The 27,536-nt window shown below is 50.7% G+C and overlaps 1 protein-coding gene across 2 annotated transcripts in view; it reads left to right on the top strand.

The window, feature by feature from the left end:
• NTRK3 (neurotrophic receptor tyrosine kinase 3) overlaps window positions 1-27,536 on the top strand; it is a 371,583-nt gene that overhangs the window by 64,902 nt on the left and 279,145 nt on the right. For both annotated transcript variants that reach the window (XM_004467918.5, XM_023591542.3), the window contains exons 2-3: window positions 6,711-6,785; window positions 7,455-7,526. In XM_004467918.5, the coding sequence (XP_004467975.2) occupies window positions 6,711-6,785; window positions 7,455-7,526 (147 nt within the window). The remainder of the gene's footprint in view (window positions 1-6,710; window positions 6,786-7,454; window positions 7,527-27,536) is intronic.

Raw genomic sequence — 27,536 nt, 5'->3', positions numbered from 1 at the left:
GCTGGCTGCAGGCTGAGGTCAGAGCAGGCGGCCCCTGGCTCCCCAGTGAACAGACGACTTCTCGCTCCTGGGCATTTGCTGACTCCGATTAGCGGGGTGGCAGAGGGGCGTGCCCTTGATCTTTTTCTTCTGTTAGGAGCCGCGGCCTGCCGGCACCTGACAAGAACAGGTGTGTGTTAGAAACGCCCCCCGTTGCTGGCACGCAGCTTTGGAATTGATCAGGAAGCCGACGCAGATGCTGCCGACTCCCATCTGTTCGCTGCACGAGCTGACTGTTCCTTTCTGCGGTCCCGTGGGGGTTCCAGATGCGGGGCTGGCTCCCCCCGGTCCTCGGCATGCCGCTGCTCGTGGAGCGAGCTGCGTGCTAATGCGCTGGCATGCTGGGGTCGCCAGCCCGTGCCCGCCCCCGGGGCTCTTGTGTCTGGCTCCCCAGACATCAAGTACCCCCCTTCACAGACGTCATGGGAGGGAGATGGGCGGCTGGGCTGGTGTGATCTGATGCGGCTCCGTCCCAACCCCCTTGGTGCCTGAGCACATGGGGCTGCTGCTCCAGACGGTTTGTTTATAATGCTAAACATATCAGATAATTGAAAGCTAATGCTTCTGTCTGGATCACTAGACATAATATGCCTGGGTAACAAATCAATTTCCTCCTTGCTCCACAATGCTTCGAAGTCAAATGCCCGGTGCATACTTGTGTGTGCCCCTGTGTGTGCATGTATGTGTTCGTGCACATATGTATGTGTGCATGTGCTTCAGTACTGCATTGCTAGGAAATGGAATTCCAAGCTGGCTTACCCCAGGCTCCCAAACACGTGGAGCCTCCCTGTTAGACGAGGATTCAGGTGGGAAGGCGATGGGAGCTCGGGCATGGTCTAGAGGGAAGGGACATCTGTGCATAGGCGTGGTGTTGTCAGAGGTGCTTGAGTTCTGTGTTGGAAGAGTGGGGTACTCTTGTATGAAAATGGGAGGGACACCAGATATAGCTGCCTCCTGCCAGGATGCCCCCCAAGAATGGATACACTGAACATAATATTAGTGGCATCCCCTTAGGTACCACCAGGTAAATGTGAATTTTGGCTACACCTCCAGGTATGCCTTGCTTATCTGGTAATCTCAATTGTCCAGAAAGCAGCCAAGAAAGAAGCAAACAAAAAAAATAAAAAGTAAACAAGGGCTGATCTCTCTGAATTTCTTCACATTCCCTTAGTGTTCAGATTCTATTTGCTCTTACTTAACGCACGTTTCCAACAAGAGGGATGGTACTGTTTATCGCTCCATCGGCACTGGATTGGGGACGCGTGCATTGTCTCATCTCATCCCCACAAAAACCACATAGGGCAGCCAGATAGGGCGGTGATGTTTTGCTCATCCTCATCATACCTGGGAGGAAACTGTCCTCCAGAGAGGCTTGACTAACTGGCCAAGGCTGTCCAGCTCCCAAGGCCCGGAACTGGGAATCCTCTCCAGGTGAGCCTGCAGCCCGGGGCCGGCTCTTAGCTGCTGCTCCCTAACAGACTGGGTACGTTGGGAGCGAGGAGGGTCCCTGGTGTTAGGGTCTCCATAGGTGATGGCCCACAGCCTGATAACACTAGTAAAAAGGGATGCTATGACCATTAGAGTTCAAAAATCATATTGGACCACTCTGGGTAGGGATGCAAGCTCTGCAGGCTTCAAGAGCCTCTGAAGGGGTTGCTGTGCTACAGCCTGGCAGATATGTTAGGTTTGACATTATGATCTAAGGTCGTCAAGAAAATGTTCCATTGTGTTCTGTCTACTCTGGTTAAAAAGGCAAGGAAGTGTGTAATGCATTTTAGGGGGAAAAAACATCCAGTAAGGATATTGAAAATGTAGAGGTTTTTTGCATTTGAATTTAGTTGTCCGGAAAATTTGGTTATGAAGAACAGCTCATTAATAGCAGTGAGAAGTCACAGTGAAAATAACAATCTGACAGCAGAGGAGAGAGAGAAGGTAAAACGAGTCCCTTGGCATTTGACAGGGGTGGACGTCTCAGTGTTCTAGTGTCTTCTATGTATTGGGCTTAAATATTGAAGGTATAGATGGCTCCTAAACATATACATATGACATGATTTTAATGAAAATATGGCCTTTTCCCCATACCATGTGTATCTACACCCTCTTTCTGCATCATTTAATTTGTAGATGTCTCAAGATTGCCAATTCATTTCCATATTGGCACGAGCAAAACAGAAGGAGAAAGAGAACAGTATGGTACAAAAATATAATCTAATTTAGTCTAGCACAAAGGATGTTTCTATTCTCTAAGGATGTATCAATTAATATTTAATTTTTGCCCTGCCTCATTCCAGAAATGGGTGTCTGGTTTGGGTATATCTGTTCTCTGACTCAGTGCTGCTGCTATGAAACATGGGGTGTTGCTATGCCACTGACAGTCTTTCTAACACTTTGGAAGATATCCTGCATTGTGGTCCCCTGGCGCTGTCCTACCTAAGCCAACTCGAGAGAACTGGGGTTGGTGTCCTTTGATTATGGAGAGCCACCTTGACTGCACTGAGCTTTTCTGAGCTGCAGTCCTAAGCCGGGATCTGGCGGTCATCGTGGTCATTTTATTCCCCACTTCCTTCCTCTCTCTGGAAAATTATTGCACATTAACTCTTGGCAAAGAGTGGTGATTGGGTGGTGCCAAGGAAGGGCAGTGGTGAGTGGGCAGGGACAGGGCATAGAGTTGACTTTCTGGATGGGGTGTTTCACATTTCCAGGGATTGGAAGAGGTCTTGGAAATGTAGGGGAGGGAAAAGGCCACTGGGCAGCCAGTGGCCACTGACCCGTTCATGAGAAGAGACCATCATTGCTTCTGGAATGTTTCGCTTGTCCCAACAGTGGCCCAGTGGGCCAGGTGGCCCCTTGTTTCCTTTCAAGTGGTGCCTTTGATTTGAGAGGGTCTCAGAGCCCTGGTGTTGATTTTTGTCCTCTCACCTGGAGCCAGTGATTCAGAAGCTTTGACTTTAGGGTTTGCTGCAAAGTAGTCATTTCCAAAATTGTTATTGTTGTTTTAAGCCATGGAACTCTTTCTCCAAAGGCAAGCTTAGGTAGAACCTTATGTACTAAAGCAGGGTTTGTCCACCTCGGCCCGGCTGGCATTTTGGATTGAATGAGTCTTTGTTGTGGGGCTGTCCTCTGCGTTGTAGGGTGCTCAGCGGCATCCTGGCCTTGATACACTAGAGGCCAGTAGCACCTGTTTCTGACTGATGCAGGCACATACGGACTGAGAAGGAGGCTGCAGGTCTCTGGGGGGCCAGCTTCTCACTGCCTCCCCTCCACGGCGCATATAGACAAGCGCAGAGCCCTGCTGTCTCGCTGACCTGTGCCCCCACGTTGCTCTGAGCTGCTGTCCCCTGCTGCGGGGGTGGGTTTGTGAGCTGGCCCCTCCATAGGGGGAGGTGGTCCAGCCTGTGGTCCTGGAACGGGGCAACCAGGGCCTGCCCTGCCCAAGAATCAGTTGCCTAACCTTGCTTTAAAAACCATAGTTATCGTTTGTTGTACTAAGTCCAGAATAAATGCTCGCTCAAGACAACCTGGACAATACGGAAAGGCACAGAGAAGGAGAAGCTACGTGTGATCTTACTAGGCAGGGGTAACCACATTCACCGTGAACCAAAAAGCGACACCTAACCTGCCTTCAGACTTCACCTTGCTGTCATGGTGCTCGGGAACTCGCCTTGGCCACTTAAACCCGCGGTTGGCAGAGTTGCCGGAACTGCTGGTCTGGCACCCAGCGGTGAGTCAGAGGGGAGCTTGGCAGGCGCCCTGCCGACATCATCCGCAAATGTCAGGGCCACACCTTAACCGTCCTGAACGTCCCCCGTCTGTCACCTGCTGCCCGTGCCTTGCTTGAGCCTGTTGATACTTTCGGTTTGAGCAATTTTCCTGGAGGTCGTGAATGACAGGTTTACTACCCCTCTATCCTGCTGCCACAGGGGGTTTTTATCAACGATTGCTGAGAAATGACAACTTCCAGCCATTTTTAGCCTGCGCTCGTCTGAGAATAGACTGCTCAGCGTCTGGAAGGCACGGGGGACAACTTTGCAGCGCGGCTCACCCTCCCGCGGGCCTGGGTGCCTGCCAGGCACTGCTGGGAGGGCTTTCGAAGGCAGTCATTCAGCCCTCGCCTCGTTCTCAGGAGGGGCGCTGTTTTAGTATCCCCATTGATCAGATGAGGAAACTGAGGCAGAGGCAGGTGGCGTCACCTGGACAAGGTCACGCGGCCAAGGTCAAGGTGGGGGCGGGACTCACATCCTGGCAGTCTGCCTCTAGCCCAGGGGTCAGCAAGGGTTTTCTGCAAAGGGCTGGACCCGCCTCTGCAGCCGCTGCTCAGTTCTGTGGGTGCGGCAAGAGAACAGCCACAGGTCATTTGTACGTGGATGGCTGTGGTCTCTGCGGTGTGAATTTCGTGTCGTTTCAGGTGCCACAAAATACGATTCTTTCTTTGATTTTTTAAAAGTGACCAACACCGTTCTTGGCTCTCGGTCTGCTCAAAACCGGGTGGGGGCCTGGATTTGGCCCATGGGCTGTGGTTTGCCGCCACCTGCCCTGGACCCTCCTAACCACACCTCAGTATTGCCCTGTGGCTATGAAATGCCGACCCTCGATTTAGGAAAACTCAGACCGTACAGAGGAAGCGGGGCTTATTATTCTTTTTACCTGAAGTTCCCTTGCCCCAAGGTGTTCATTCATTTCCCTGCCTTAATTTTAGTGGGGGTGTATGTCGAGGGAGGGTCGATTTGTGCCCATAAGGACATTAGGGCTGCGAAGGGGACAGTTTTCGAATGTCACCACGGTTGGCAACTCATTGGTAATAAAAAACCCATTTATCAAAGTCTAGTGTGTGCCGAGAAAAAGGACTTTGCTTATTTAAAAAAAATTGATTTTCAGCCACTGGGAAGCAGATCCTCGTATGAAGCTAGGATCTCTTGCCCTCGTGGGGTGCCCCCACCCCAAACATTGTGTCTACTTGGTCATTTGCACAGACCCCAGGGCCCCGGTGGCGCTGCTCCTTCTGGCTTCCTCTTCATCCCATGTGGAGCCAGAGTCCCTGCCCTCGAGGGGCCAGACCAGACACTGCGCTGGGGCTGGGAGGCTTCTGGGGCGAAGACTTTGGAATTGGGCTTCCGGACTGACCTGGCCACCTGCTTCCATGTCCTCGGCAGATGCCAGTTTCTCCGGCGTCTCGGCAGGGGCCCCGAGAGAACATGGCACCAAGTGGGCTCTCGGCATACCTTGTGTCTGCACGACCTTCCTGGCTCCGGCTTGACTCGGTGGCAGATGGCAGAGCCACAGGTGTGCTGGGCCAGGGACAGGAGGGCTGGGCAGGGCAGCCATCACTCTTGTGGCCTGAGCATACCTTGGGAAGCTCGGTCCAGGGTGAGATGCCACTGGTCTGCAGGCGTCACCAGGTGGGTATCTCGCCTTCATGGCTCCAGAGCATCAGACCCCAGAGGGGCAGGCGCGGGCAGGGAAGACCTTTACCTGGGGCCCGGGACAGCTGTGGCACAGCAGCAGTGGGCCACCTTTCCCACCACTTTAGAGCTGGGAAAGGCCTCTCAGGTAGCAATTGCCTGCTGGTTCTCAACCTGGGACCCATAAGCAATAATGGGAGGGAGTGGGGTGGCATTGCTCCTTGTATCAAAAGAACGAGCAGAAATGAAACCCATGCCCTGGACGAGCATTCCCACGCCAACCCAGCTCTCGAGGTGTTTTTGCTTTGGGCTGGAATTTTTCCACTGGGTGTTACCACTCTTTGAGGTCTGTTGATAAAAAGCTCTAGTTAACAGTGATTTATATCTTTGATTAATAAATCCAAGCAGATGAATTAATTGCTACTAAATAAATGCAGTGTGCTTGCTAGACAAAAACCTCCTCGAATGCGAGGTCCCTCTGGGGAAAATTCTACAAGGAGAGCTTCATGAAGAAAAGGGAAGTTGCTGATCTGGTGCAACCCTCTGCCTTGGCAAATAAAGAAGACACCAGGGACCCAGAGAGGTTAAAGCACTTGCCCAGAGCCACCTGCTTCTGAAGTCCCAGAGATGAAACTAGAATTTGGCTCCCAGTCATTCTCTCCCTGGTTCTTGGGCGGAAGTTCTTAGGTTCTAAGCTCCAGGATGGACTGGGCTGTGGTCCAGCCCAACAGGGGCTGCTGATACCTCATTGGGGAGGGGGTGGATCCCCAGCCTGGGATGGGGCTTCTCCACCCAGAAGCCACACCCACTGCAACACTGGCAAGACTTCTCCTCCCCCCCTCCACTCCATTTGTATTTTTTAATTGTCTTTAGGAACTAAGACAAAGACCCTGTATTTTGGAGACTGTAATAAGGGAAAAGAAAGGTAACTATGGGAAACTGAGTCAGAAAGACTTAACCAGGGAGATTGAGCTTCAAGTCTCTAAACAGTGAAGTCTCTCCAGAGAGGAGGGGAAGGCGTTAAATGGACCCATGGGCCTAGGTGCTTTGGATCAGTGAGTCCACTTAACTCTCACGACAACCCTGTCGGGTAGATGGAGCAAAGCTCAACATGCAGTGGGGGAAACTGAGGCACCGAGGTACTTGTTGATTGTACTTGCCTGGCTTGTATTCGGCTCATCCAGGGTTTAAGTGCAGGCCTCTCTGGCTGCAAAGCTAGCTCCTCTCTCATGGCCCCGAGCTGACCTGGACCCTTCCTCTCTGCCCCTGCAGACACATAGAGAACTGGCGCAGCCTGCACACGCTCAACGCGGTGGACATGGAGCTCTACACGGGACTCCAGAAGCTGTGAGTGTGTGGGGTCCTGGGAGGGGGCCTCCTTGGGCCCTGGGGCTGGGGGTGTCACCTCCGCCTTCCAGGGCTGGGTGTCCCCATGGATCCTGGCTGTAGGTAGAGTAGCATCAGCCACTTGTGCAGGTCGGGACCTTCAAGGCCATCTCCTCACACTCCTGTGTTGCAGCTTAGCCCAGAGGAGCTGCACCCCATGGGGGTGGATTTCAAGGCAGCATCTGCATCCAGGTCTCCTGGCTCTTGGGCTAGGGTCCTTTCCATAGCCATCTGCTGGACCAGTAGTCCCCTAGAGTATACCTTCTCCAGTCACCTCCTCTCTTGGACATAAGTGCTATTGACCTTGGGAGTTCTGGGTGGAGAGAAGGGGGGAGGCACAAGGGAAGCTGCAGCCCTGTCGTCACTGGACCATTTGCATCCCACCTGCCAGGGTGACCATCTCCCCAGCCCTGCCAGCTCCCATCTTGGGTCCTCACCCAAGTCCCCTTGGAGTATGAACTGAGTCCTCCCACTGAGCTCACCCATAGGACCAGCCAGTGATGAGTGAAGTTGAAGCAATACAGAAATCCCTAGCAGTCCTGGCCTTGGCCTGACCCTTCCAGCCTCAGGCCAGAGCCAGTGACTCTTTGCCCTTTGACCTCTGCTGACCTTCTTTTCCTGTTTGTTCAGGACCATCAAGAACTCAGGACTTCGGAGCATCCAGCCCAGAGCCTTTGCCAAGAACCCCCATTTGCGCTATATGTGAGTAGAGCTGGGCTCCGGGCTGCAGGGGTGTGTGTGGAGTGGAGGGGGGTGGGCACGGGCGGGGAGAGGGTCCTGGGTAGGAAGCTGGAGACAGACTTGGCTTTGCCGCTGTTTGTCCTTACCTTCTCGGGGCCTTAGATCTTGCCTCTTAAAATGAGGATTTTGGATTTGGTGATTTCTAGGTGTTCCTTTTAGAATGAAAAGCCTAGGTCCAGGGCTTAGAGGGAGGAAGGAAATTTGCAGTTTTAAGGGCTTATAAATGAAAAGAAATTCCACAGATATATGGTATGAACACGAAAGTTCTGAGACCATTTGTGGGTCCCTGAGTGTGTGTGTATGTGTGTGCGTAATGTGAAGGAGGGAGAAGGGGAAAAGTTGGGCTGGACCAAGCACCACGTCTAAATAGATTCTGGTTCAATGGAGAAGAACTTGGAGAAGTGGAGACACCTGCATAAGGCCCCACAGGTTTGTCGGGGACAAGCTGGGTGGCCCACGTCTGTGTGGGCCTCTTTCCTCCCCTCTCTCCCCACTCCCCAGTTTCCCATGTCTAATTGGTGGAATGGCCTCCTCAGGTTGGCTCTGGTCAGACCCAGCGGGCGTAAAATCCCATGAACTCGATGCTGCCTCTACAAGCCCGGTCTGGGCTAAGAGGTCCTAAGAGGTGCCATGGGAAGGGCTGCCATTCCCTGGGTAGGGACAGGCAGGCTTAGGATGAGCAATCAGGGGAGATGCCAGCCTGCTGCAGCCAAAAGGCAGAAGCTCTTCTGAATCAACTCTTCTAGAATGGTGGCCACCTTGGACATCCGTGGGGGTGGGCTCCCGAAGAGCAGGGATCTAGAGGAGCCAGGTGGCGGCGGCGGTGGTGGTGGTAGGGTAGGTACGTTGCATCTTGGGAGACGTACAGAGGGATGGTGTGCAGGCAAGTCTTCTCCTTTGGCCCCTTGAGAATTTTATTGGCAGAGGCACTTTGCGTTTGATAATGGTGGCGCGTCTGGGTGGGTAGCACATCTGAAGAGGTGGAGAATCCAACCAAAGCTATTGGCAGGTGGAGGGCAGGAGAGGTGGGGCAGAGATCATGGAGAAAGGCTGGGGAGTCGCTTCTCTTCTGGGGGGTCCTGGATTTACTCCCTGAGCTCTGATTGTTTTCCTTAGCACAAAGTGAGTGCTTGAAGAAGAGTTGTTTATCAGTTAAGGCCACCCCTGCTTCCCCCAGAACGTGTTTCCTCCCTCTGGAACTAGAAAGCCCCGTGGCCATTGCTCAGGGGACTGAGCCCTCCCCTTCAACTCTCCATGCAGCTGTTGCCGCCAGCCTGGTTTAGCCTCTTGAAGGTGGGATCCATCTGGACCGTGTCTTTACAACCGGTGGCATAGCAGGGACCAGGGGTGGACCTTGGAGCTTTGAGTCTCCCACTGAGACAAACCAGGGAAAGAGGCCTTCAATGTCTGAGAAGTCTCTTTTTCATACTGGCTCAGGCAGGGGTCACAAAGCCATATCTCCACGGTGGCCCGGGTGGGGACTGTGGAGACTGGGACCACGTGTCCCTCCACAGCCAGCAAGCAGCTCCAGGTGACAGCTGCCCTGTGGACATGGGGCCCCATGTGGCCAGACTTGATGTTTTTCAAGAAGAGCTGGAAATCCAGTGGAACCTCCCATGTTTTAACGTGTAACTAAAACCAAAACAAAACCCCTCAACCCGTCAGGCCAAGCACAGCCCCTGCTTGGTGTGGCCTATGGCATGTGCAGGTCAGCTAATGGTCTAGAGTCATATTTGTGGGAGGGAAACCGTGAATGTCGGGGAGGCTCCGTCACTTTCAAAGACAGAGGCTGGGTGCTCATGGCCCAGAGCCACATAGGGTATCATGTCACCTACAGCACTCAGGGACTTCGAGAGGGCTTTGTGTCTACCATCATGTGGTCTACCAGCCACAGAAGTGAGAGTGGGGTGGGGGCAGCTTGGTCTACAGGGGTCTCTGAAGTGGGCTGTACCAGGACATGTCTTTGGTTTACCCTAAAGACCCCCAGAAGAGGGGTGTGACCCAGTCTCTCTTTAGGGATGATCTGGGGCCAGCTGGGTTGTGGCAGTGACAGGTCATGGTTCCCAAGATGTTGAGGACAGGGAGACCATTTCCTGGCTGGAGCAGGGCCTGATGATGCCATGGCCTGCCCATGACCTTGGGAGCAGGGAGGTCTCTCCCCAGCTGGAGCAGGGCCTGATGATGCCATGGCTTGCCCATGACCTTGGGAGCAGGGAGGTCCATGCCCAGCTGGAGCAGGGCCCGACCTTGTCATGGCTGGCTGGTGACCTTGGGCCCTGTTTTCTCCTGGCCACATTGGCCAGCTCTTACCCAGTACCTGCTCTTTGCTATAACGGTATCAAGAGAGAGGGACAGTCACCGCAAGCCCACTCCACTGTGGGGAAAACAGTCCTCACCTCGGGCCTGGCTTCCCATAGGGTGTGCTCAGCTTGGTGTGAGGAGGGCAGCGCCTGGTCAAGGGGCTGCGATAGGCGCAGAGGGCCTTCCAGGGAGCCTGGCTACCCAGGGCCGAGAGCCAGGAGGACGAGCGGTAGGGACGCGCTTCAAGGATGGGGTTTTATTTATTTACTTTTCCCATTTTTGCCGGCACACCCCAGATCCTGACTGAGTCAATTTCCCGGCAGCTCCGGGACATTTTCTCCTGGCAAATGGGCCAGGTTTCTCTTCTCTCTCACAGCCTCTTCTATTTCTGTCCTCTAAATGCATTTACAAGTCTTCAGGCCCCAGCTGAGCAATCACAAGATGATCACTTACTCTAACACTAATTGCCCAGCCCTGGCTTGGTGGCTTTTTTCTTTTCTTTTTTTTTAGGGTGATGGCTCAGAAGTCTTTTCTTCTCCCCACTGTACAGAATAAGAAGCAGGAAGTGAAATCATTGCCCAGCGTACAGATGTCAAGTCGCCCAAGCCTTGTGACTGGTCGCGCCGCCCCCACCCCTGAGCTCCCCTTACGTCAGCCAGTGTAATTCTTCCCAATGCCAGAAAATGAAACAACCATCTTAAGGCCAAATTGTCTGCCCCAAAGAAGGCTGGCGTTTAGGAGTCTGGGGGCCTCTTCAGGGTTCACGAGTGACTTGCCATCTCCTCTTGACCACTTCAGTTTTCTCTACCTTTTATTGAAGGTGGAAAATGAGGTGTGGATTAATAGCCCTCAAGGAAAATCTTTCTGGAATAGTCTCGATACCTGTATTCCTGATCCCAAGGATTTTGGGAAGCTAACGTGATGACGGGAACAGACTCTGCTAATCTGGAAAACTGGACTTGGATTGTTCCACTGAGCTCCTTCTCTGCAGCTGGCTTGTTGCTTCCTTTTAGGAGTTTGTTTTCTCTGGGGTCACAGACCTGGTCTGCGCAGCCTGGGGCCTCCAGGTGTGGGCTGACGCACACACCTGTCTATGAACCGCACCTATGGTTCTTATGGACTGTGAGCTCCCTCCTTTCCCCTGGAGAGCACCTCGCGCTTTTCCCAGTGCTGTCCCATACCCGAGCTCATCTGCTTCCCGTGGCCATCTGAGATGGGGAGCGGGGCGCCTTGCTTTACAGCCCGCGAGGCAGATCCCAAGAGCATCTAATGTACCAGAATTGCATCTAAATCTTCCCATCCTCTTCCAGCAGTCTTCCCCTGTTCCTCCTGAGCCAGAAGTGGCAGTGTTTTTTCACCGAAGTCATTAAAAAAAATTGCTAGTATGTTTAGAAAGTGGCGTCAAAAATGCTGGTATCAGAAGAGAAGAGGGAAAGGCTAAAACTGATTGAGACCTCACTGTGGACTAAAGACTGTGCCTGGTGCTTTCCAAATATGACCTCTGGGATGCCTCACAGGAACTGGTGAAATAGGGCTCCTCTACCCCTGAGGGACGAAACGGGGTCCCTGTTATGGGACGAGCGGGGTCCCTGTTGCGGGACGAGTGGGGTCCCGTTGTGGGATGAGCGGGGTCCCGTTGTGGGACGAGCGGGGTCCCTGTTAAGGGACGAGTGGGGTCCCGTTGTGGGACGAGCGGGGTCCCTGTTAAGGGACGAGTGGGGTCCCGTTGTGGGACGAGAGGGGTCCCTGGCGTGGGGAAGAAAGCCTCGTACGGCTGCTGAGGCTTCCCTCGGGGGCGCCGAAGGTGTGGAGGGCGCACGACCCAGGAAGGAGTTGCGGAGACAGGCTGATGGCACAAGTCTGGTCCATTGCGGAAGGGGATGCAGATTTATAGGATTGGGGAGTGGTGTGGCGGGTTCTGATTGGCTAGGGCAAATGCTGTTTCCATATAAGGCAATGTTCTGGCATTGGGCTAGTGATTGGCCAGTAGAGTATGTGCTAACTCTTGATAGGCTGACACTGTTACTAAGCTGATAGGTGGTTGTAAGCTGTTGCTGGGCAAACAGTGTACTAAGAGATTAGGTTTAAGGGAGGGGGGAGGGGAAATGAGAGCTGGGCTAGGCGGGAGATAGGAAGGGGGAGGGCGGTGCCGGCTAGCCGTTAGCAGCAAAGGCCTAGTCAGGCGTGGTCACCTTATCTAGGCCCAGTGGGCAGAGGCGGTGTCACCTCTTGCCGCACTGTTTGCCACTGAGGCAAGCCGGGTGTCCCTCCTCCCACATACCCCCATTTCTTAGATGAGAACATTGAGGCTCAGATCCCCAAGGTCACACAGAAAATTAGTGGCACAGCTGGGATTTGGACTCCCATCCCTCTGACTCTGAGGCTACACAATTTCTTTTATCCCAGGAGCATTTTGTCCCTCTCTCTGTTTTTAGGGGTGCGGTGGGGGGCGGGGGGAGAGGAGCTTGGTCTTTAAAGTTTTGCTAGAGAGCTGCTATTTCCCCTGGCAATTTAGCAGCATCCATCCTCAAAGAGCTCCATTTGGTTCATTTTCCTATTCAGGTCAAGTCCTATAACACGAGTTATATTACAACCTGCATATCTTTATTGTAAACCATTTCTAAGCATTAGCCCGTGGCCCACTTAGTTCCAAGAATGTTCAATGTAAGCTTGCAGCAAGCCAAAAGAATTTATATAATCCTTCAGGACTGGATGTGGAGGGAGCTCCCTGGTGCTAAGTTTCTTGTTCTTTCCCAGAAATCTCCGGATGCCACACTATGTTCTCTCTCCTCTCTTATAGGCACTGGAGCTTCAGGTGGGGAGCCAGCCCAAGCTGACCTGTCTGGGAGCGTAATGGGGGATGCAGGTCAGGGGAGAACAATAATGTCCGGGCTTTGTGTTCGAGGAGTTACATTCAGCCCCGATCCATGCCCTGCTTTGCACATGATTCTGTCAACTGTCACTGGGTTAGGTTCCCAAGGAGAGAAAGTCAGCTATGCTGGGTGGGTAGAAAAAGAGCACTTGGCCCTGTGCCTACCCTGTCGGAACTCTAGCAGCATCGGCAGGACAATTCTCTTGAGATTGTCGGGTGAAAACGTGGTGAGGGATGGTAAATCACTGAATGTTCTTCTTGAAATAAGTCCCCACCCTGGGTTCTGAGACAATATGCAGGTGCTTTGTTAGGAAACTTTGGCCTCCACTTGCCCCTTACCTCTGCACTGGAACTCTTCTCTGAGTCCCAAAGGATTGGGAATGAGTACACTTGCCGCTCACCGTTTCTCCATGCTTACCCTCCTTCTCTGGGCGACTTGGAGGACTTAGCCGTTGAAGCCAGTTAGGAGCATGACTTTGGGGAAGGAAGGACTTGGGTTCACCTCCTAGATCTTCTCTCTCCTCCTGACCTCTGACAAGCTACAGAACTTCCATGAGCTTTGAGGGGAAAGTGAGAGCTCCTACCTCGCAGTATTGTCCTGAGACTTAACTATAAGAATGCTGAGAATGTGCTTAAGAGTGCTCTACAAAAGACTCGATGTAGTTTTTGTTGTTATTGATTAGTTTTTCCCAGCTCATTGGTTTCTAATTTCACAAAATCGTAAATGGTTAAAGCTGGAAGGGGCCCCAGAGCTAGTTTATCAAATTGATACTCCAGTGACACGTCATACTGCTTTTGTGACACCTCTGCTTGGGTGGTATAGCAATTAGATGCTATTTATGAATCCCAGAAAGAGATACTGGTTATGTTTGAAAACTGGTTTGTTCCTCTGGGCCTGACTGACTTAAATTCAAAGACTTTATGTTCACTTGATTAAATCAAGATTAGGGCTTTGCTTCGACCATGTCATTAGGGAATGCAGGGTTGGGTCCCCACCCTCTTGGCGGGCTACATAAATGGACACTCACTGCAGGACACACAGAAGTAAATACACAGAGAAGATACACAGACAAGAAACAGCTCCGAAGACGCGGCAGAGGCCCTTGGAAAAGAGAAGAGCCATTTGCCTGATAGTCTACAGCTGACCTTGTGAAGAGACCAGAGCAACTGAGCCCTGAAAGAAATAGGCCCTGGGAAGAGAGATGAGCCCTATGCCAGCCTACAGCTGAGATCGGAAGAAGCTGAACCCAAGAGCCTTAAGAGGAAGGAGGAAGGCTGACCCCTCATAGTCATTGCCCGCCATCTTGCTTCAACATGTGCCAACAGCATTTGGTAAGGAAGTAACCTTGAGTTGGACTCTTTAGGGCCTGGTAAATGTAAGCTTTTACCCCAAATAAATACCCTTTTAAAAAGTCAACAGATTTCTGGTACTTTGCATCAGCACTCGTTTGGCTGACTAATGCAGGTGGCTAAAGTGCGTGCCAAACTTAACTTGGCCAGAGCAGGGTTCTTGATTTCATGTTGCCTCCTCACTCCAAACCTCTTCCTCCTCAGTGTTTCTTTTTCTCCTCCAAAGTTACTCAGGCCAAAACCTTGGGAGTCATTCTTAACTCTTGTCCTTCCTTTACCTGCCCTCCCCTCTTCACCATTTCATCAAGTCATAAAGTATTTCTTTTTGTCTATCTGCTGTTCTCCACATGTGACATTTTGATCCATGCTCTCATCCTTTCTTCTGGGACTATGGCAGTAGCCTCCTAAGGGAGGTTTTCTTGCTCCCATTTTTATCCCCTATATTTCATTCTCAATACAGTTGCCAGAGTGATATTTTAAATGTGTAAATCCGATTGTGCCACTCTGCTACTTAAAGCCCAGCAATTACTTTCCATTTTACTTAAGATAAAATCTAAGCCCCTTACCATGGTCACGGGATTCAAATTGATTTGGTCCCTCTCTTGCTCTCTAAGTTCCTTCCACTCTTCCCCTTGCTTTCTCTGCTGCAGCCTTGGCAACTTCTTCTAGTTCCTTGAGCATCCCCTGGGGATTTTGTCCTTGCTGATCTACCCAGGCCAGTTGAATGCTCTGCCCCCAGATATCCACATCTGTGTGGCTAACCCCTCCTCCTTGTTCATGCTGATGTCACTTCCTTAGCAAGGTCTTCTCTGACTGCTCAAAACTAGTGGTCTTTCTTCTCCTGACCAATCTGTCACTGGCTTAATAGTTTCCATGGCTCTTATCACTTTTGACTCTGTGCACGTATCTCAATCAGTAATTTGTGTCTCTCCTACTAGAAGGTGAACTAGAACCTAGAACAATGCTTGTCACATAGCAAGGGGTCAGTAGCTATTTGCTGAAAGCACCAATGAGTGTAGACTAACCTGATCATTCTATGGATGAGAAGACAGATGACCAGAGTGGGGAAAGTGCTATCCAATATCCCCATGAGTAAGAACTGGCCTGGGACTAGAACCCAGGTGCTGGTCCTCCTCATTCGACATTCTTTCTATCATGTCATCTTGTCTACTTTCCTTGGGCTCTGGCTGACCAGAGCTCCTCAGACGTGTGTGTACGACAGAACCTGTGTAAGGGAAAGGATATGTAAGCAAATATTATTTGCAAAGCATTGATACAATAAGAATGTATAAGTGTAATAGTGCAGAATCATATCACAAGTTCACCCTGCTGGGATGCCATGCAATAATATACACTGATAATAGCTTATCTCTTTGAGCTTTGTTCTCATACTGCTCTGTGTGCTCGGAACCTTCAGTCTAACCTGTTGCATGAGCTATGACCTTTAACTACCCCACAGTACTAATTTGATCATTTGAGGGTGAGTATGTGTTCTGGAACCACACTGCCTGGGTTCTAATTCTGACTCTGTCATTTTTATTAGAATATCTTGGGAAAGTTACTTAACATTTCTGGGCCTCAGTCTCCTCCCATGGAAATTGGGGGAAAATATGGTTTTTGGCCAGATTAAATGGGCTAATCCATATGAACCATTGAGAAGAATGTCTGGCCCATAATAAGAACCCAATAAATGTTAGCCATTCATCTTCTTTAGGGGACAGTATGACAGTCACCTTTGAGTTTGCAGCTGAATAAACATGTAGAGGAGTATGTTTTAAGAGTCTTTTATGTTTCTTCCAAAGTGCTGCATGCTGCAGGAGATTTATTGATGTACAGGACATGGTTCCTGTCCTCAAAGAGCTTACCATCTATTTGACCTTGATGGAGCTAGAAGGACAGTGGTTCTTAATCATTTCCCTTTATTTTCTTGAATCTTTTGGGATTTGGCTAAAGTCATGCACTTGCTTGGAAAAATGCCCCATACATTCATGCACAGAAAATTTCCCACATCATTTCAGGGGTTTACAGACTTCCCTTGGGCCCTGGATCAAGAATCCTTTTAGGGGATATTCCAGAGAGAGGTGTGTAGTGGCTGGGGTGTGCGGCTTACACTGAGCAGGTCTCAGCCATTTAAAGAAATACTCCTCCAGAGGTGATGGATGCTGTTTATATTGTGTTTTCATGGGCATGAAAGCATGCCTTCATAATTTATAGATTAGGATAAACCAGGAATCTGATGGGTATTGAAAATGCTCTGAAATTGCTCTTAATTTGATTGTGGTGATTGTCGCACAACTCTGTGAATATATAAAAACCACTGAATTGTATACAATGGGTGAATTGTATGGACTGTGAATTACGTTTCAGTACAGTTGTGTGTGTGTGTGTTGTGTAAGGGGCTTGTGTCACAGCTTAGCAGATGCTTTCACAGCCAGGGGGTGGTCCGCCATGCCCCTCTTCCTCCACTGCAATGGCCGATGTTTCCGATGGAGGCTGCTCTATTAGCCTGAGTTTTGCTGGGAAGACGGTAAGGAGCAGAGCCACAGCTGGCCCTGTGTGGATGCGGAACAAAACACTTTGAGGGAAAAAAAAAAAAAGAAAAAATTACCAGGAATGACAGTGAGCATCGTCAATGCATGTGGTAGATGGGCTTTTGGGGGTTTGAAAATTCTTGCTGCCTTAACTGCCTTCTCTGAGAACACGAGCGAGAGGTATGCTCATCCAGGGCTAGCTCTGAATCTGCCCCAACTTATACGAGGGAACACTTACCATACACAAAGTGGAGGGTCTTCGCTAGAGGATGGACCTCACACCACCGCCACGCTTGGCAAACGGCTGCGATTCGTTTTTCTTATCCGCTTGTGTCTCTCCTCCAGACTCCCTGGGGTGCTAGGGTGCTGGGGTGGATCAGGTGCTTCCTGGTCATCTCTTTCTGTTCGTTTTGTTTTCTGGTCAAACATCCTGATCCTCCCCCAGGGCAGAAGCCACATGACCCTGATAGCCTGGCCCCGCCCTGGTCTGCTGGCCCACGACACGCTGGCCATATTAATTAGCCCCATGTTTACCTCCGAGGCTGCGGTCCTTCCCATGGCAGGGGTCCCTGTTCTCCAGGATCCTTTGCACTGAACTGGAGTTTACTGATCACCTTGTCAGCTTTTGCTTTTTGAAAACTGTCTAATCCAGAGTGTACCCTCTGGCCCCTGGGCTGCCTGTCTCCTGGGGCCTGGACAGTGAGCTATTTTCCAGCCTTGATGATTCTCAACAGATCTCCTTTTCTTTTCTTTTTTAACCCTCCCCCCTGAGGCTCCATTACTTCCCATTTGTCCACATCTCTTTTTCTCCATTTTTCTTGTTAAGGACAAATTTAGAAAATGAATTGAGTCTCTTGGCTATTTAGGGGTCATCATTATTTTTGTCTCTCCATCTCCCGTCGTCTCCATCTCCGGCCTCCCCTGTTCTTCCTGATGGATCTGCGGAAGTCTCCTTTGTTCTCAGGTTAACCCCTTGCTCTCTTGGGACTTGCCTTTGTCCTGAGGGGTCTCTGCCCTTCCTGGGTGGTCCTCTGGGTGGTCCACTTGCCTGTTAGCAGGGTTCTGGGTTTGAGGCGTCCTGGATCCCCTGGGGGGCTGGGCGTGCCCTGTGCTGCCTCTGGCCGACCTCAGCACTGGCAGCAGATGGGGACTGCCCCCCAGGTGCACCTTGAGACCCACCTGAGGGCCCAGGTCAGACCTGAAATAAGTGTTTAGAAAGGTAAGTCTCTTCCCCTGCCTTGCAAGCTTCTGGAGAACAAAGGCTAGGTCTTATTAAACGTATCTCCTCACTGCTAAAGGCATGCTTGAAGAACGAATGAATACATGAATAAATAAACGAGGGAGTAAATGAGTGAATGAAAAAGCATATACTTTGGAGGCAGGCAGACCACGCTGTGAATCCCAATTTGGCCAACTCGTTAACTTTGCTTACTTGTCCAAGGACTTGAGTCTCAGTATCCTTTCCTAGAACACGGGGAAAGTATTTCCTGTCTCACTGGGGGTGGTGGTGGTGGTTATGAGGATTAAAAGAGAGTGAACATAAAGCTCCTGCCTCAGGGACTTGACATAGTAGGTGCCCAAGAAACACTACGTCCTCTTCCCTGGCAGCTCTTTCAGAAGTATGGTCTTTGTTAAAGACATACAGAAGGCCAAATTCTAAGCAGCTGGAGTTGGGATTTCTCTGAGAGTGTAGAGAAATAAAATATGTGGCTCCCCATGTAGTCTAGAAAACTATGTGGGGACCGCAAGAGCTAAGGGGCAGAGAAGTTAGAGGGTCGTACTGGGGGCCTGGCTGGATCCCTGTGGAGTCCCTCTAGACTCCCCAGGCCACCCCCAAGCTTGTGTGCCCTTGAAGCTCCCAGGAGGCCAGTAATGCGGAGGCACTTCCCAAGCCATCAGGGTACTCTGGAACCTGAGGTCTTAGTGTATTACTGTTATCATCATCAGGGAGAGCGCTTTATGAGTGTATTCTTGTCATCGTCAGTGAGGGAAGCACGATGGGAGGAAAGGGCTGGCGGTGCCCTGGGGCAGGTCACGTGGGGCATGGTAAGAGCTGGATGAAGACCAGGGGCTCTCATCCATTGCTGTCCACTTCAGCGTCGAGTTCAGCTCCTTTTCCTAGACACCTGTTTCTCCTTGGTTCTGCTCATCCCTTTGCCTCAGAGATTAAATCTGAATTTTTAAAACATGTGGTTAAGCCTTTGGCTTTTTCCGTGAATTTCAAGGCTCTGCCCAGGACAACTCCAAGGGCCAGTTTGTACAGGCAGAAGGGGGTTGGATTCCCCAAGGGCTGCCCCGTGCCTGCAGGTGTCAGGCACTTTGGCCTCCTTGAGGGCTGCTGCCTCTCTCTGCAGGATGGTGGAGGGCTGCTTGGGGCTGCAGCTGTCTTGCCTGAGCCAGGGCCTTTGCTGCAATCAGAGTTACCTAAGATTGGAGTTGGGAGGCTCAGCTCTTTTGACTTCCCAGAGTGATGAGCGCCCAGGAGTCCTTGGTGACCGAGGTTCTCGCCAGGAGCCCAGAGCCCAGCCCTGAGGATGTCGAGAGCTCTCGTGGGAGGTCTGGTCCTTCTGCTGTCTGTAGTGCCCTCGCGATGGCCAACATGTTCTTACGGGGAAGTAGAAATCCTGAAGAGAGCGTGCAGACCCATCTACAGCGTCTTCCTCGCTGGGGACTGGGTCCGGTCTTGTTGCCTTCACTCCATAGGTTTTTGTGAGGGTCCTGTGGGTGGATAATGTTGGGAAAGGACTTTGACGGGCATAGACCCTGAGCACTTCTGGGATGGCAGCGGCTTGCAGTGTCCTGTGATGTTTAGCTGGGAGTGGACAGTATTGGGCTGTAGAGTCTCTTTGTCACGATCCTGGGAGCTTGGTGCTCAAGAGTAGATGCTGGGGAGCAGGTGTAGCTCAATGGTTGAGCACCTGCTGCCCAGGCACAAGATCCCGAGTTCAATCCCTGGTACCTCTTAAGAAAAAAGAATAGATGCTGATGGCATGTGGTGGCTCTTTGGGAAAACTTAACCAAAACACTTTATCCTCATGGGTTTTGGCTAAAAAAAAATGAAGGCTGAAATAAAACTCTGTCTCTATTTGAAGACCAAGTTATAAAGGTTTTGTAAAGAATGTTCCTGATGCAATGACATTGGCCTTTTCCCCTGAGACGTCCCTGCGGCTCTCTCCTGAGCCTGGCATTCAGCCATTGACTTTTATGTGCTGCAGAGTCCTGTCAAATCCCCTGACGGTGGCCTTTGGGTCATGTGGACGTTCCTGAGGCATGAATTCATGAATCCCCTCCAGGTACATTTCTTGAGATCCTGCTTTGTCCCAGGCAGAGATGTGAAGGGGAATTGAGCTGCAGTATTTGGCTCCAATGAGATCATCTGGGGCAGGGGAGGGAGAGCAAGAAGAGGGGCAGTTACTACTGTACGACGTGATGAGTTCTAAGGGCCCCCTGGGAGCAGCTACAAGGGCCGGTGATGCATCTTTGGCGAAGGGGAGGACTGCAGGCCCAGCAGGCTTCCTGGGGTGATGGCAGACAAGCTGAAAGCTGAGGGCAGGTGGGAGGCAGCCAGCCGATAAAGGCTTGGTGGGGGCCATGACAGTGGGGGCTCAGTGAGGGCTGTTCCAGGCAGAGGGTACAGGTGGTGTGTGCCCAGAGACCTGGAGGCAAAAGAGGAAGTGTGGTCTGTTGGTGGAGCCCCGGGCGCTCCCCTTGAACCTGGAAGTGTTCTGGTAGTGGGACTTCTCGGGCCTCCAAGTTGAGGCATGCGCGGTTTAGAATCTTTGCTTTCCTGCTCCCTGGCCTCCCAGGTGGGTCCATGACCTGAGACCCCCTCGCCAAGGCAGCAGGGTGTGTGCACGCAGGGTGCCCAGTGCAGAAGGGGGATTCAGGACTGCAGAAGGGCAGCGCCCCCTCTCGGTGTGCCCCTTGGCTGCCAGACGGCAGGTGCCTGATGCCTCTCTGCTTCCTTCCAGAGGGAGGTCTGGCTGCTTCCCCCACCCATGGCCCCAGCCTCGCTTATGTCCTGAGGGCCACAGCCTACGAGGTCTCCTGGGAGCGGCCACCCCACTTGGCATTCGTTTTTCACGCACCTGGCAGGGAGATTTAAAAAAACCGTAATCTGCTTATGTGTTTCCTAGATATCCCTCTGATGCCCTTAGCGTACGAGCCATGCGCCTTGCTGCTGTCTGTAAGGGGAGAGCACGGCCGTGCGGACACCTGGGTGTGAGAGCGCTTTGCGGGGGAAGACCACCGATAGCTGCCCCACGCCTCCGCCTTGCAGCTCTCTGTTTCCGCAAGCCCGCGCTGCTCTCGGCGCCTCCAGCGTGCGGTGCTACCTCGCACTCAGGGCCATTGCCTGGGCTGGTCCCGTAGGCAGGAAGGCCCAGCCTCTGACTCTCTTTAGTTGGTGCCTTCTATTTCAGTTCAAGTGCAAGTGGAAAGTCTCACAGGACCCTTCCAAACAGATGCAGTTCCCCTGCCTCTTGCTTTAGGTCCCTGCCCTTTTCTTCCATTGCACTTGTCCCAATCAGTGCATTTGCTTTTTTATACATTTCATTTTAAGAATTATAACTATAATGATAGAGTTGTGTGACCATTTAAGAGATGCCTGTCTTTTCTCCTGGACCAACCTCTCCGCACAAGGGGGTCTCTGTCCTTTACCACACGATGCCCAGAACTTGGCAAGCCCTGGCCCATGCTAGACATGCCATACATAGTTGTGAGTCAGCAAATTCATGCATGGGTGTTTGGACGGATGGGCTGGGTGGTGATTTGTTGCGTTGTATTCCCAGGGTAGGTACGAAGCCCCAGAGCGTCCAGCCGGTAAGCCGGCCAGCTTGAAAGGAGGCTTCTGCCTTGGGGAGACAGAACCACCACTCCTGATGCCTGCTCCCCAAGTATCCCTGCCTCCAGAACCAGATCCCCCTGGCAGCGCCTGCTCCACAGGAAAATGAGGGGTGGCGACCTCACCACCCACCCATCCACTGCTCTCCCCTGTGTCTCCCCCCAAGAGGGAAAGGGCACCTTGGCCGGTCCCCTTGCCTTGCCACACATCTGGCGAGCCCAGCAGTGCCGCAGCAGCGTGGGCGGCTCAGCCCTTCCAGGCAGCCGCGGGGCCGGGACCGTCACATACCAGCTGTCCATCTGCGGCGCGGCAGCCTCTGCCGCCGCCAGGAAGTGTGTTCTTTGCAAAGAGCAACCGTGTGCTCCTTATTTATCGTGCGAAAAAGAACACAAATTAAGCTATTGTAGTCGTACAGTCGAGCATGTTCTTAAATAAAGCATAAGCAGTCAGGACTCCATTTAGAATATTGATACTTGCCTTCCCCAGCCCCCACACCAGCATATTTCTCTCTTTCTGCTCTTTCCTTCCCAACTGCCCTTCCCCTGTGTCTCCATCATCCCTGCACCTCTTCCTGGACCTCAGCAATCCCTGCAAACCTCCTGGCAGTGACCAGGCACACCTGGGAGCCCATGCGAGGTGCTTCAGAGAGCATCGTCAGCATTCATTAAGTGACTTCCAGGGCACTGGGCTGGGCTAGGATTTTCTTGATCCTCACACCGTTTTTTTTTTTTTTTTGGTTAATCACTGAGAGGTGGTGTAATAGTACATTGAAGACACTGTTATTGGAATCTCAAGGCTCAGCTCCCTTCCCAGTTTGGCTGATGACAGGCTGTGAGACCTTGGCCCAGTCACTTCATCTCTTTGAGTGGGTTCTTCTGGCGATAAAAACATCCCCCTCATAGGGCTGTCTCTTGAGACTTGGATGAGATAATATGTTTAAAGGCCTGGTACATAGATGTTCCTTATAATGTTAGGTCTTTTCTCGAACCCTAGATCATACAAGAATTTTATGGAGCTTCTCATTTCCCTTGTTCTGGAATCGCACTTTCATCAATGTACCTGGAATGTGGCAGGCAACTGTTAGGCCTCCCTGAACACCTGTGGAATGAAGGGATGCAGTTGTTTGGGACCCTGTGGGAGGACATAGAGTGGGGGAGGTCTGGTTCAGACATTGCTATCGGACTTTATGAGTCGCTTCTCAAGAGTGCCACCTCATTTAATATGCAGTATTAAGGTGAAGTAGCGATTACTATCACCCCCGTGTTACTGCTGAAGAAGCTGAGAACATGAACTTGCCCAAAGCCACATAGCTAGAAGCAGTGGCCTATGTCCTAACTGCTCCTGAGCCCTGGGAGGAGACTTGCCTGGCTTCTGGAACTCTGGGTCTTGATGCAGCTCCAGGACTTACCATGAGTCACTCAACGCCATCCTCTTTCTTTTAGTTTCCTTTCCATGACGTGTAAACAAACCCAACAGCATTGGTTTACTGTTGGTATTTCAGTAGTTGGGTCATTGCCAGAAACTAGTTTGAAAACATGAAAAGATTGTTAGATTCAAAATCTGTTTTAGGTAACTTGATCAAAATCTATATTAGATGATGGGCTTTGTTAAGTGCGGGTAACAAGTGCTTTAGAAATGTTTCTCTCTGGCCAGCCCTGTGATGTGGGGCTTGGTCTGGGTGTGAGTAGAAGTATGCCTTGTTCTGGATAGAGTTGGAATGCTCATTCTAGTTGGGGAGATAAATTAGCCTGCTTAGGCCAGTGATATCCATATGCCGTCATCTGCTGCTTGAGGCTGACGTGACTAGCCAGGGAGGCTCTTGTATTCTGGGGATGCTGAAGGAAAGTTCAGGAAGGACTTAGGTTCAGGAAGCCTTAAATTTGTCCTTCAAGGAAGATTTAAAATATTATATAGGAAAAGGGAACAAACTCATGGAATGTGTGTGTGTTTGTGTAAACACATGTAAACAAACAGGGAACAAAGCCAAGAGAAAGAGAGAGATAACAAACATTTATTGGGCACCGATATTGTGTTAAGCCCTGTGCTAGGCACTCTTACAGCAGCAATCCTTCTTGAATAAGCTGGTATTCTTCCTGTTTTACAGAGGAGTCCTCTGAGGCCCAGAGAGGTTTTGTAAGTTGTTCAAGGTCACCCAGCTTGTAAATGGTGGAGCTGGATTCATATCCATGAATGTCAACTCCAGAGCCCATGTTCTTTCCATTGTATCATGGTGCAAAGGCCGGTTTACTTCTTTGAGAGTGGCCAGGAGCCCAGCTTTCCCAAAGGAATATTGCAAAATGATTTCTTCTTAGGGAAATTGGTATCCCACCGCCATTATTTTTGCTTACCCATCACCATGTCCCCCTCCCTTGAGATTCAGCACCATGGCCAGATCCCGGGCTGTCCTCCCTTCCCTCCTGGCCACAGTGAGCTGTAACCAGCTCCCCAGAGAGTGGCTCCCAGTCCCTGATCACCCCTTCATTTCCCCTCTGACATCACCACAGCTATTGTGCCCGATCTGTATGCCCAAGTGCCACAGAGCTGGGCACATGTGGTGGACAGGTAGCCTGCTCTTTGTCTACAAGCCCCCTACTAGGATCCAGCCTTAAGTAGGGGAGGGGATGTGAGGAAGGCCAGGCCCAAGCCAGAGAGGAGGACTGTGGTTTGTACCTTTGGTTGCCCTGAACTGGGAGGCCTGCTAGGGGCCCTGGGATTCCGAAGGGCTTAGGACTGTGTTCTTTCTTCCAGGGCAAAGCTCCCAGGTTTGTTGTCTAGGCTTGCCGCGACCTTCCCGTTATTAGGCTTTTGTTTCTGTTGAAGGGGACCCTGAGCAAGTGGGTTTGTCATGTGCTTTCCCACAGGGATACAGGAATGGGGGGGGGCAGGCGGATTGTAGGAGAGGCACAGCAGAGGTGGCTGTGTCTTGGTGCTGATGGGTTTCTCCTTCATGACGATGGGCCTCCTTCATTCTGGAAGGCTTCCACCTGGATGATGTAAAACAAAGTGCCCAACTGGAAATGAGGACAACTTCTGGCTTCCACGTGTGTTGTGTGATTGTACACAGAATGTACAACAGCATACACACATACACACCACAAGGCATTGACTTTTGGAATCAGACTCAATGGAATTCAAGCCCTAGTTTAACATTACCAGCTTTGTGACCTTGAACTAGCTATCTAACCTCTAAGCTGTGAACAAATCATCGTAATAATACTGGGTATAAAAGGTTGTTGGTAATATTCGATGGACAAATGTTTTTAAAGCATAAAGTGATTAGTTCCTAACAAGTACTCAATAAGTGTGACCCGTCATTTCTATTTCTCAGAAAATTAGTTCTGTATCCCAATTTTCTTTAGTTTATTCACATGATTACTTTTAATGACTCTGGACGATCCCCATAGCTGGGAAAAATGATTAGCAAGTTAATTAATTGTTTGCACTTGTGTTCAAAGCTCAAGGTTTTAAATTAAGTTGAGGTCATCCATAGCAGTATAAGGAAGAATTAGTTGAGTTTGTTACCTTGCTTGTGTATGATTCATGAAATTGAAACCATTCAATGAAATTTACCTGCACGTGTGTATTTCCCAATGATTATGATCAAGGTATGAACTATTCCTTCTTTTTTCGTGATCAAAGAACTGTTAGCAGAAATACTGTTCACAAGTCCTGATGTTGATGGCCTTGCTGGGAGTGCCACCATTTGCTGAGCCCAGGAATCCAGGTGTTTTTTACAGTTCTTTTCCCTCTCATTTCTCTAAGTCTCAGTTCAAAATCCCAGTTAATAGTTGATCCTCAGACAGCCTGGGAGAAAGTTGAAGTAACAGCTTCTTGAGAACCTGCATGGGCCTGAGTGGGATGGGGGTTGGCTCTGGGATCCAAATATTCAATATGAGTTAAGGGTTCCTTTCTCTTCTTTCTTGCCCCATGTCTCCATGGTCTCTGCTGGGTCTCAGCAGGAGAGAGGCCACAGGAATAGGAGTGAGCTCTGCTTTGCCCCAACATTTTCCAGCATTGGACAACGGAGGCCAACAGACTGTGCATGGTGTAAATTACAGAAAACTGTGGTGTCGTGACATTGTTTGGTGAATAAATTAAAACCCTGAGTCATGAGGTCAATAGCAGAGAGGGGGCAGGAGAAGTGTAATTAAAGGGAAAAAAGGGATATCTTCAGCTGACACTGGAAGGAGATAGAGATGGGGGTGGGGTGGGTAGGGGGTGCCCTTCCCATGCCCTCAGAAAGGAGGGCATGGCATTATGGGCCAAGGAAGGTGAGGATGGAGGCCAGTGCTTCTGAAACCAAGGAGCAGAGTGATGACTTGGTGAGTTTGAGGGGAAGCAGAGCCACAGGGGCTTTTGGAAATGAAGATAAGTGTCAGATCCTGAACTCTGCAAGAGAAGCCGGGATGGAAGCTTTTTTTGGCAAATGGGGTTGGGAGGATCAATGGTTGGCTGTCTCTCCTAGGAATTGGAGGGTTCTGGAGATTGTTCTCCAGGGTCTCTTATATCTGTAGCTCTGAATTTGCTTGCAAATATTGCCTGACTTGCCCTTTTGAAGGATTAGAAGTAACTCAAGGCAGCTTAGAGCAAGGGGAGGAGGAAGTGACCACAATCTGTATGAGAGCAATGACTCCTCCAGCTTCTGGCAGTTCCAGGTGGTCTTTGGCAGGTGGCAGCATCACTCTAACCTCTGTCTCTGTATCCACACGGCCTTCTCCTTTGTGCCTTGTCCTCTTTTGTCTCTTCTAAGGATATTGGATTTAGAGCCCCTCAGGTAGTCCAGGATGAGCTACTCTAAAGATCCTTAGCAAATAAGGTCACAGCCTCAGGTTCTAGTGGTTAAGACATGGGCATATCTTTCAGGGGATGCCATTCAACCCTGTCCCTGGATTATTTTGGAAACATGTAAATGAACAGGTTTCCACGGAGGATCACATCTTATCCACCGCACGCACCCATCCCTCAGCATTGCTCGACATGGAATAAGTACCAAATTGTTATTTTTGTTGATTGATGACAGAGGAGTTTGCCTTGGACTATACAGAAAGCTAGGATGACTCTAGCACTTACTTTGTTTAGAGAATTTGCTTATATCTTGTTTACTGCTATAAACCAACACCTGAAACAGTGCACATGGCACGTAGAAGGAACGTGGTAAATGTAATTTATTGTTCAAAATGGACACTTGTGAGAGTGAAAGGGGGAACTAACCCAGTGGGATTCCAGGATAACAGATGTGAACTGGGACTGTTCTGGACAAACCAGAATGTGTGGTCACCTGTCATCAGTGTTTACTGAGTGAATTCATCTTTATCCCTGGAGCTAAGTAAGAACGAGTGCAAAGAGTAAAAGGAGTTTTGCCTCTTTTTAGCCAAATTACCTTCATTTATCCTTAGGCTCATTTAATAGTTACTGAGCCACCTACTATGTACCAGGTGTTTTCCTTGGCCCAGGAATATAAAAAGACAGAGATGACCTTGTGTTTTCTCTTGGGATTCTCGCTGTCTGCTAGAAGGACTATTGAGCATTACATTTGTTGAGAGTATGATCACTGCTCTTCTAAAAAGATGGGCAAAATGCTCTGGGAACATGTAGGTGGGGCCAGGGAAGGCTTTACAGAGGATATGTCAGGGGAGTCAGGGAGAATGATTAGGAATTTGCCAGACATTCTAGGAGAGGCCACAGAATTGAGCAAGTCTGTCTAAGGCAGGGATGTTTTTCCAGATGAGCTCAACAACACACATCCCTGGATGCTGGGGGAGAATTGTGATTAAGACAGATAGCACCCTTGACCTCGCAGGTCATGTGTATGGCTTGTAAACAGACACAACATCTAATCCCTCAGGCTGGACAGCGGACAGTGGTTTGAGGTGGGGGGGGCAGGAGGAGGAGCACTTAACCCATGGACATGGGCGGTGTCTGGTCTAGGTGCTGAGAGAGGCTTCCAGATCCCCAGGTGGACCCTGCAGGGGAGGTTTTGGGTATATAGCCCTTCTGCATTCCTTTCCCTGCCCTCCTCTTTCTGCTCTTGTTGCCTGGACCCACCAAGTGGTCACAGTGCTTGTCGTCTCAGG

Source organism: Dasypus novemcinctus, chromosome 3 (assembly GCF_030445035.2).
Source record: "Dasypus novemcinctus isolate mDasNov1 chromosome 3, mDasNov1.1.hap2, whole genome shotgun sequence".
NCBI lineage: Eukaryota > Metazoa > Chordata > Mammalia > Cingulata > Dasypodidae > Dasypus > Dasypus novemcinctus.
Note: the sequence above shows the minus strand (reverse complement) of the source record. Positions and strands in the feature narration are given on the sequence as shown.